Source organism: Nanorana parkeri, unplaced genomic scaffold, assembly GCF_000935625.1.
Source record: "Nanorana parkeri isolate BGI_ZX_2015 unplaced genomic scaffold, ASM93562v1 scaffold379, whole genome shotgun sequence".
Lineage (NCBI taxonomy): Eukaryota > Metazoa > Chordata > Amphibia > Anura > Dicroglossidae > Nanorana > Nanorana parkeri.
In genome coordinates this window covers 837825-848206 of record NW_017306647.1, presented here as the reverse complement: position 1 = coordinate 848206, position 10382 = coordinate 837825, and the positions used below count along the sequence as shown (strand labels likewise).

General features: G+C 47.0%; 1 protein-coding gene across 2 annotated transcripts in view; it reads right to left on the bottom strand.

The window, feature by feature from the left end:
• Positions 1-8612: 8612 nt before the first annotated feature.
• Positions 8613-10382, bottom strand: part of PRRT2 (proline rich transmembrane protein 2) — a 25429-nt gene continuing 23659 nt past the window's right edge. For both annotated transcript variants that reach the window (XM_018559149.1, XM_018559151.1), the window contains 2 exons: positions 8740-8924; positions 8613-8700 (listed from right to left, as the gene is read on the bottom strand). In XM_018559149.1, coding sequence (XP_018414651.1) covers positions 8917-8924 — 8 coding nt within the window. In that variant the 3' untranslated portion in view covers positions 8613-8700; positions 8740-8916. The remainder of the gene's footprint in view (positions 8701-8739; positions 8925-10382) is intronic.

Here is a 10382-nt window from a genome sequence, read left to right as displayed (position 1 = left end):
ACATGAGAAGCATTTCCCCCCCCCCCCCCCCCCCCCAGTGATCAGTCTGCTGCAAGCAGTAGAAGCATTTCCTCAGTCTCCCCCAGTGATCAGAGTGCAACATTGTAACTGTGTAGCAATTCACCAGATCTGTGTCAGACATTTGTGAACACCACCAAGAACTGCCCAGGCCGGGATTTACAAGCTTGTGTCATCTTTGAGCCCTCATCTCCAGGAAGTAGACGGTGACCCTGTATGAGGCCTTAACAAAGATGTCGCCGTCCTTCTGGAGAGAAAAGCTGATGAAGGCGTTGTCAGGGGCAGGTAATAAATACTGGGAAGTGTTACACGGACACATTACTTGTATCTGATGTTCGGTCCGCCTTGAACGTGAATGCTCAGCGTCCATGTTTATGATGTACACGGCTCATGTCTGCCCGAGGAGCTGCCTGCAGACGTGTGAATGTTCACCAACATGACTGTAATCAGCCGCACCGCGCCGGCCCGCGACACCTTTACATCTCACCGTCTCCGAGGATTCCTGAGCCACCGGCGTTCATATTTTATTCCTCTCTCCCGGCCCCGTATATGACAGGAGGATCGCATCGGGTCATACATGACAGGAGGCGGCGGGGTCATACATGACAGGAGGCGGCGGGGTCATACATGACAGGAGGCGGCGGAGTCATGCATAAATATTTTATTTCATTTCATGCTCATTTCATACAAAAAAAGTGTCGAGTATACAAACATCGCTGGTCACATGACATGCTCCTTTTTATTTATTTGTCATCTTTTTTTTGTTTGTTTTTGTTGTTTTTTTCCTGCAAGAACAAAGTGTAATAAAAATACATTCTCAATACCCCCCGGAGCCCACCCCACGACAGGTATACAAAGAAGAAACTCGAGGCCGGAGAGACGCGCAGCTGAGGGGAGGGGGGGCCCTGGATCCAAAGGGCTTGTTTCCACTGAGCAAAAACCGAATCCAAAGGGGTGCGGCTTATCAATTCAGGGGACAGCTTATAAATTCAGGGGGTGCGACTTATAAATTCAGGGGACGGCTTATAAATTCAGGGGACGGCTTATAAATTCAGGGGACGGCTTATTAGTTCAGGGGACAGTTTATTAATTCAGGGGGTGCGGTTTATAAATTCAGGGGGTGCGGTTTATAAATTCAGGGAACGGCTTATAAATTCAGGGGACGGCTTATTAATTCAGGGGACAGTTTATTAGTTCAGGGGCGGCTTATAAATTCAGGGGACGGCTTATAAATTCAGGGGACGGCTTAATAATTCAGGGGACGGCTTATAAATTCAGGGGACGGCTTATAAATTCAGGGGACGGCTTATTAATTTAGGGGACGGCTTATTAATTCAGGGACGGCTTATTAATTCATGAGATGGCCTATTAATTCGGAGGATGGCTTATTCAGGGGACGGCTTATTAATTCAGGGGACGGCTGTTCTATCAACAGACCCCATTAACAAGTATATGTCCAGCCAAATCTTTATTTCTTAGTTTTGGATACACTTAGGAACCCCTGTTCGGTTTCCGCTGCTATCTAGAGCTCCGTTAGAGAGCTTTCCCCTCACTTCCTGTCCTGCTGACCACATTTTTAGAGGCAGGAAATGAGGGGAACGCTTATAGCAACCCTTGCTATAGCGCCGGGTTAGCCACACTTCAACCCTCCAGCTGTTATGGAACTACAAGTCCCATGAGGCATTGCAAGACTCTGCCAGCCACAGGCATGACTCCCAAAGGCAGATGCATGAAGGGAATTGTAGTTTCAGCACAGCTGGAGGGACGAAGTTTGTCTACCCCTGCTCTAGGGGAAGGCTAGAACTCCTGGCAGATTTTTATTTTCTCAGTCTGCTGCAAGCAGTAGAAGCATTTCCTCAGTCTCCCCCAGTGATCAGAGTGCAACATTGTAACTGTGTAGCAATTCACCAGATCTGTGTCAGACATTTGTGAACACCACCAAGAACTGCCCAGGCCGGGATTTACAAGCTTGTGTCATCTTTGAGCCCTCATCTCCAGGAAGTAGACGGTGACCCTGTATGAGGCCTTAACAAAGATGTCGCCGTCCTTCTGGAGAGAAAAGCTGATGAAGGCGTTGTCAGGGGCAGGTAATAAATACTGGGAAGTGTTACACGGACACATTACTTGTATCTGATGTTCGGTCCGCCTTGAACGTGAATGCTCAGCGTCCATGTTTATGATGTACACGGCTCATGTCTGCCCGAGGAGCTGCCTGCAGACGTGTGAATGTTCACCAACATGACTGTAATCAGCCGCACCGCGCCGGCCCGCGACACCTTTACATCTCACCGTCTCCGAGGATTCCTGAGCCACCGGCGTTCATATTTTATTCCTCTCTCCCGGCCCCGTATATGACAGGAGGATCGCATCGGGTCATACATGACAGGAGGCGGCGGGGTCATACATGACAGGAGGCGGCGGGGTCATACATGACAGGAGGCGGCGGAGTCATGCATAAATATTTTATTTCATTTCATGCTCATTTCATACAAAAAAAGTGTCGAGTATACAAACATCGCTGGTCACATGACATGCTCCTTTTTATTTATTTGTCATCTTTTTTTTGTTTGTTTTTGTTGTTTTTTTCCTGCAAGAACAAAGTGTAATAAAAATACATTCTCAATACCCCCCGGAGCCCACCCCACGACAGGTATACAAAGAAGAAACTCGAGGCCGGAGAGACGCGCAGCTGAGGGGAGGGGGGGCCCTGGATCCAAAGGGCTTGTTTCCACTGAGCAAAAACCGAATCCAAAGGGGTGCGGCTTATCAATTCAGGGGACAGCTTATAAATTCAGGGGGTGCGACTTATAAATTCAGGGGACGGCTTATAAATTCAGGGGACGGCTTATTAGTTCAGGGGACAGTTTATTAATTCAGGGGGTGCGGTTTATAAATTCAGGGGGTGCGGTTTATAAATTCAGGGAACGGCTTATAAATTCAGGGGACGGCTTATTAATTCAGGGGACAGTTTATTAGTTCAGGGGCGGCTTATAAATTCAGGGGACGGCTTATAAATTCAGGGGACGGCTTAATAATTCAGGGGACGGCTTATAAATTCAGGGGACGGCTTATAAATTCAGGGGACGGCTTATTAGTTCAGGGGACAGTTTATTAATTCAGGGGGTGCGGTTTATAAATTCAGGGGGTGCGGTTTATAAATTCAGGGAACGGCTTATAAATTCAGGGGACGGCTTATTAATTCAGGGGACAGTTTATTAGTTCAGGGGCGGCTTATAAATTCAGGGGACGGCTTATAAATTCAGGGGACGGCTTAATAATTCAGGGGACGGCTTATAAATTCAGGGGACGGCTTATAAATTCAGGGGACGGCTTATTAATTTAGGGGACGGCTTATTAATTCAGGGACGGCTTATTAATTCATGAGATGGCCTATTAATTCGGAGGATGGCTTATTCAGGGGACGGCTTATTAATTCAGGGGACGGCTGTTCTATCAACAGACCCCATTAACAAGTATATGTCCAGCCAAATCTTTATTTCTTAGTTTTGGATACACTTAGGAACCCCTGTTCGGTTTCCGCTGCTATCTAGAGCTCCGTTAGAGAGCTTTCCCCTCACTTCCTGTCCTGCTGACCACATTTTTAGAGGCAGGAAATGAGGGGAACGCTTATAGCAACCCTTGCTATAGCGCCGGGTTAGCCACACTTCAACCCTCCAGCTGTTATGGAACTACAAGTCCCATGAGGCATTGCAAGACTCTGCCAGCCACAGGCATGACTCCCAAAGGCAGATGCATGAAGGGAATTGTAGTTTCAGCACAGCTGGAGGGACGAAGTTTGTCTACCCCTGCTCTAGGGGAAGGCTAGAACTCCTGGCAGATTTTTATTTTCGGGATTGAAGATCCACGCTGCCAGGTGTAAGATCAAATAAAAGGCTTCATTAAAAAGAACCGACACATTTCGGAGGCCCAGAACTCGCCCCCTTCATCAGGGCTACAGATACAGCAGATGGGGATAAATAGATGCATCTAGTGGCAGACACTGTGTAGCAGCACAATCCGTTACCTATGGTCTGTAGAGAAGCGACATATTGGTAACTGAGTCATGAGGAAGTCACCATAACACAAATATATATTCATAATATCAATTCTTGTTTCTATCTGTGCCCCCAGTGCAGATTTTCCCTCACTTCCTGTCTGGTAAAACGTTGCCAGCAGGACAGGAAGTGAGGGGAAATCTCTGTAAAGGACCCCCCGGATAGCATTAGAAGCCCCAACAGGCGTTCAACTTCCTCCTCACTGCTTCCAAAACCAAGGGAAGAAAGTTTTTGGCTTGACAGACACTTTAAAATGAACCAATACCAATAGTTGTGATGTATTGGCGATTGAACAATGCTGCAGCAAGGGAGAGACTTTGGGCTCCATGGACACAAGATTCACACAACATTTACCCTGATTCACGAAATGTACGATTCTTGCCTAAATACGTGAATCCTTGGTGAAAACGTGACCCGTTACTGTGAAGATTTGGACTGCCCCCGACAGCTGATGTTGATCTTCATAGCGGTAGTGGAGAATTGCTGGCCATGCACCTTACAACCATCACACGACTTTCGCTGTGCGACGGTTGTAAGGTCATTAAAATTTCGGACGATCTGCCCATCTTGGACAGGGGGCGGGCTTCCGATGATTGCAATGCTGAGCGGGCAGTGTGCGCTTGCACACCTCGGCCCGTGCGGCTTTCGTCTTCCGAGCGCGCCACTAACTCGCCGAAAATCGTGCGATTTTCGGTGGGTTTTTCAGCGTGCTAGGAAGACGAAAGTCATGCGACCGTACAGTAGATGCGGTCGCACGCTGCCCATACACCTGCCGATCATCGTACGATCGCGGGATCATACGCTGCCCATACCCCTGCCGATCATCGTACGATCGCGGGATCATACGCTGCCCATACCCCTGCCGATCATCGTACGATCGCGGGATCATACGCTGCCCATACCCCTGCCGATCATCGTACGATCGCGGGATCATACGCTGCCCATACCCCTGCCGATCATCGTACGATCGCGGGATCATACGCTGCCCATACCCCTGCCGATCATCGTACGATCGCGGGATCATACGCTGCCCATACCCCTGCCGATCATCGTACGATCGCGGGATCATACGCTGCCCATACCCCTGCCGATCATCGTACGATCGCGGGATCATACGCTGCCCATACCCCTGCCGATCATCGTACGATCGCGGGATCATACGCTGCCCATACCCCTGCCGATCATCGTACGATCGCGGGATCATACGCTGCCCATACCCCTGCCGATCATCGTACGATCGCGGGATCATACGCTGCCCATACCCCTGCCGATCATCGTACGATCGCGGGATCATACGCTGCCCATACCCCTGCCGATCATCGTACGATCGCGGGATCATACGCTGCCCATACCCCTGCCGATCATCGTACGATCGCGGGAGGGTTATGGGCACCTTAAGTCTACTAGTGATCGATTGATTCAGAAAGTTTGGAGTACAATTGATAATCTTTGTTGGCAAACTCAGGTTATAATCTGTTTTCCTCGAGTCAGGGATCAAAGGTGCACGGACATTTCAAGAGGACCCTCATCCTCACTAAGGGGACAAGTTTGCCGGGATTAGTAGCCACGTACTGGCCCAAAAACACTCCCCGTCTCTGATAACTATATACAGATATCCCAATTACAAAGGACTACTATTCAAGAGCATCAAGAAAAATGGTCGTATTCCATTAATGGTTGTATTTTTATAAATGGACATATTTTATTAATGGCTTTATTTTCATGAATGGACGTATTTTTATAAATTATTATATTTCATTATTTTCCATTAACAGTTGTATTTTATGGCTGTATTTTATAAATAGTCGTATTTTATAATTGGACATATTTTTATTAATGGTTGTATTTTATAAATAGACGTATTTTAATAATGGTTGTATTTTATAAATAGATGTATTTTATAAATGGACATATTTTAATAATGGTTGTATTTTATAAATAGACGTATTTTATAAATGGACATATTTTTATTAATGGTTGTATTTAATAATTGGACATATTTTAATAATGGTTGTATTTTATAAATAGACGTATTTTATAAATGGACATATTTTTATTAATGGTTGTATTTTATAAATAGACGTATTTTAATAATGGTTGTATTTTATAATTGGACATATTTTTATTAATGGTTGTATTTAATAATTGGACATATTTTAATAATGGTTGTATTTTATAAATAGACGTATTTTATAAATGGACATATTTTTATTAATGGTTGTATTTTATAAATAGACGTATTTTAATAATGGTTGTATTTTATTAATAGATGTATTTTATAAATGGACATATTTTAATAATGGTTGTATTTTATAAATAGACGTATTTTATAAATGGACATATTTTTATTAATGGTTGTATTTTATTAATAGTTGCTTTTCATTGCGTCTCTGGTATATGGACATTTCACAAGAACTCTCATTGGAGGTAAGTACTGCGCCTGGACTTCTTATTTCTAAATTAATGACCCCCAACGATACTCTTCTATACTCTGATCTCTGGCTCCGCCTCTACTACTCACGTGTGTCAAGGGGAAAAAAATAATTGTATTTTTTTACATATTCCCATTTAATTGCTCCTCCTTGTAGCTCTCTATTACTATGGGGGGGGGGGGTCTAGAACCATTTTTAGAAATGTCTGAAGCATGAAGAAGGCATCTAAGGCCTCCAGAAAACCTGGATCTTCAATCACTTCAGTCGGCCAACAAAGGGTATGACTCCAACTCCAATATTTCTGCATATTTGTGAATAATCTCATGTTTATAATATGAAGTAATAATGATTACACACCAGGTCCGGGTGCTTTGGAGCGGAACTCCAGCTAAATACGTTTGGCTCAGGAGAGAGATTCGCAGTCACTGTCTCTGTGTCTACTCTGGGGAGGAATTCCCGCTCACTTCCTGTCCTGGTGATAGCGGTCACAGGCAGAGACAGGAAGTGAGAGATAATCTTAATATCGGATCTTCCCCTTCCCTACTTTGGCAGAGATCTCGAATGGAGTTGAGCTGAAGCCAGGGGCGTCCCAAGGCCTGGTGTCACCCGGAGCAGGTACCGGGTGACACCCCGCTGTGACGTCATCGCGCATGCGCGGCCATCTCATTGACGCTTGCCGACAGCCATCTTGGTGATGGACGCCGGCAGAGAGAGCAGGGGATGTTCCCTCGGCGGGATGAGGTATGCCGCCGGGTCCCCCTCCTCTCTCCTGACACTGTCGGGCTCTCGGTCCATGAGTGCCCGACTTTTCAGAGGGGGTGACACCAAAATGACTGTCAGTTATTTTGGTGTCACCCTTCCAACGGTGTCACCCGGGTGCGGGCCGCACCCCCCCCTAGTGAGTGCCACTGCCTCACGTCATATAGTTGCAGGAAGACTGTCTGCAAATAAATGATACAAATCAGATACATGATGATTGCATTCGTATTGTAAACCCGTGCGTCAGGCCTCTGCAAACCCTCAGCCCCCAATGAACCAGTTTGAAGTGTTACAGCGGCCGCCATGGTAATCAGAGGCATGGGCGACTGGGCTTTTTTTTTTGGCATGCTGGAATTTTTTTTAATTCCACGTGAGCCCCGCGTCAATAGCAAACGCATGTAATTCCATTATAGAAGTGTAACTTATATAAAAGATCCAGGATGGGGGATGGGTATTAGAGGACAGCTGTCCGTCTCTCCTTTAGGAAAAGTATCCCGCCTCTTATTGAATTGCTCCTCCCTCTACCCCCCCACCAGATTAGCGGGAGGGGGAACAAGGAGAATTCATTGCCCTCCCCTGCGTGCATGTAAACCAGGCATCATGCATGACCATAGGTGCGTATAACGGATAACAGTCATCGGATATAAGAAGTACAGAGAGCAGATCTGAGAGGGGACAGGAGGCGCAAGGCGGTCAGGGTTAGGTAAGACCAGCCGACACCTCCACCTGTCCAGTGCACAAAGGGAAGGAGGGAGGGGGGGTGGGTGAGAGTTAGTTCACATACTGCTCTAGGGACCTGCACTGAAGATTAGTGCTCATGAAAGACAGAAATGCTCTGCAGAGGGTGGCGAGTGAGGCTCTGCAGGTGAAGGATGAGCGGAGTCACGGTCTGTAGTTCTCTGTGTTAGCACGGGGGCGATGACGTGAAGGGTTAATGAATGGGCATGATACTCTGCAGCACCACCACTAGGTGTGAGTAGTAATAATAGTACATGCACCTGCTATACACACTGTGGCCACTAGGGGTCACCTCTGCAACGTAATATAGGACAATGGAAGGTCTATGTACATGGAAGGTGAATGTAACGGGAGTACCGTAGGAAGGGTGCGCGGCGCGGCGAATGTGCTTTTATCTCCTGTCATCGTTAGCAATCACAGGTCTTGTTCACAGCTGAAGGATACGATTGCCAAAGTCGATGAGATTTTTGTTTTTTTTACGCCCAGAAATATTTCGGACGCCGTAAAATATTCGCAGATACGTAGATGACATACAGTAACCAGATTGTGTCGTATCCAATAGTCATCATCACTGACTCTCTATTAGGATACCGGCAGTGGTCTTTTCACCTTTTTTTACGGACTGGCCGAAAATTTAATGGCGGCTGTGGTGTGTGTGGGTGTAAATATCACATGAGATGAGGAGACACAGGCACTCTCTATGATACACCAGGCACTCTCTATGATACACCAGGCACTCTCTATGATACACCAGGCACTCCTGCTTTCTTTCGGTCTCTCTCTCGCTCTGTCACTCTTGGCGGTCTCCTTCAGGTCTCTGTCTGGTGTCTCGATGGAAATGTGGAGGAGTCTTGATGAAGATCGGGATCCCCTCGCCCCGTCATGTCCGCAGAGGGGAACGGAGTGGCACCATTTCACAAAACTGTAGCAGAGAGAGAGAGAGAGAGAGAGAGAGAGAAGAGTTAGAGGACAGGCTAGGAGGGGTGTTGTGCATTGCAATAAGAATGGCCCCGATGGAAATGAGACATCTTATAACAGGGGTGGCCCTCCAGCTGTGGTAAAACTACAAGTCCCATGAGGCATTGTAAGACTCTGAGAGCCACAGGCATGACTGCTGGAAGCAGATGCATGATGGGATTGGTAGTTTCAGCACATCTGGAGGGCCGAAGTTTGGCTACCCCTGTCCTATAATAAAGAGTATGCAAACCCTAATCATGTTAAATGTACCACTGATTGATACTGTATATGTCTTGGATGCTGCAACACTGAGATCTCCCCCTCCATCATTCCCGGCTCTGTTCATGTCCACCTGGGAGTCTGGGGGTATCACTGCCCACCTTTGTGTGTTCCAGTTCCTCCGCCTCCTCCTCCTGACTGGCCTCATTTTGGTGTCACCAAGGTTCTCTTGGAAGGCTTTCTTGAAGGTGTACAATGGCTCAACCAGAAAAGTCTCATCAAAATATCCCTTCCTTTAAATGACAACTTTAGTGAAGTTGTCCTTTAAATCTATCCCCCACCCCTCTCAGTACTCAGAGCACAGTAAAACCCTTACCTGAATGCCCATCGGGTGCTGTACCCAGTGCCCGGGGACCATCCGTTCCTATGGAAGGTTCATATTCCACTGGATGCCCCATTCATTCCAATGGCTGGTCCATACTCATGGAGGCTACCATGAGTATGGACCAGCCATTGGAATGAATGGGACAGCACACTAGATACAGGACTCGGCCAAGATGTTTACATAGGGAAGAACTTGGAAGCAAGCATGAAGGCCAGTATTTTTTGGGGCGGGTTATACAGGACAGGTGGGGGGTTTATTTAAATGGCAACGTCCCCAAAATTCCCTTAAAATAAACAGGCGACATTGAGTCTGCCACCTATTGCCTAAATGACCTGCAAGTCGAGACATTTGCCAACCGCCTGTCCATCCAGCAGGTACCCCTAACCCCCGACTCATACTTTGTTTTAGCCAATGGACAGCTAGTGACTGGGAAGAGGAAACGGTTTTTAGGCAGAGAATTGCAAAAAAATGTGTTACCATTGTGTGTCCAGACCATCCCATTGAGGTCTAATGGACAGCACAACGCTCAGGTGTGAACCGGCACCATTGAAAATAATGGTATTCTTCATGTTGAGTTGTTGCGCATCAGGAAATGCACAACTAAACGCTCAGAGTAAATGGGGGCTCGCATGGCGTGGTGCTTGAAGACAGCGTGCACAAAAGGAGCTCCAGGGCATTTGGAAAATACATGGCTTCCGACAAGTTATACATATAGACAGGGCCGGATTTACTCTCTCTGCTCCCCCAAGGCCAGGTTTCTCAATGCCCCCCCCCCACCCCCCCCATGGAGAATGGCAGACCTGCAGGCCGCATACAAGC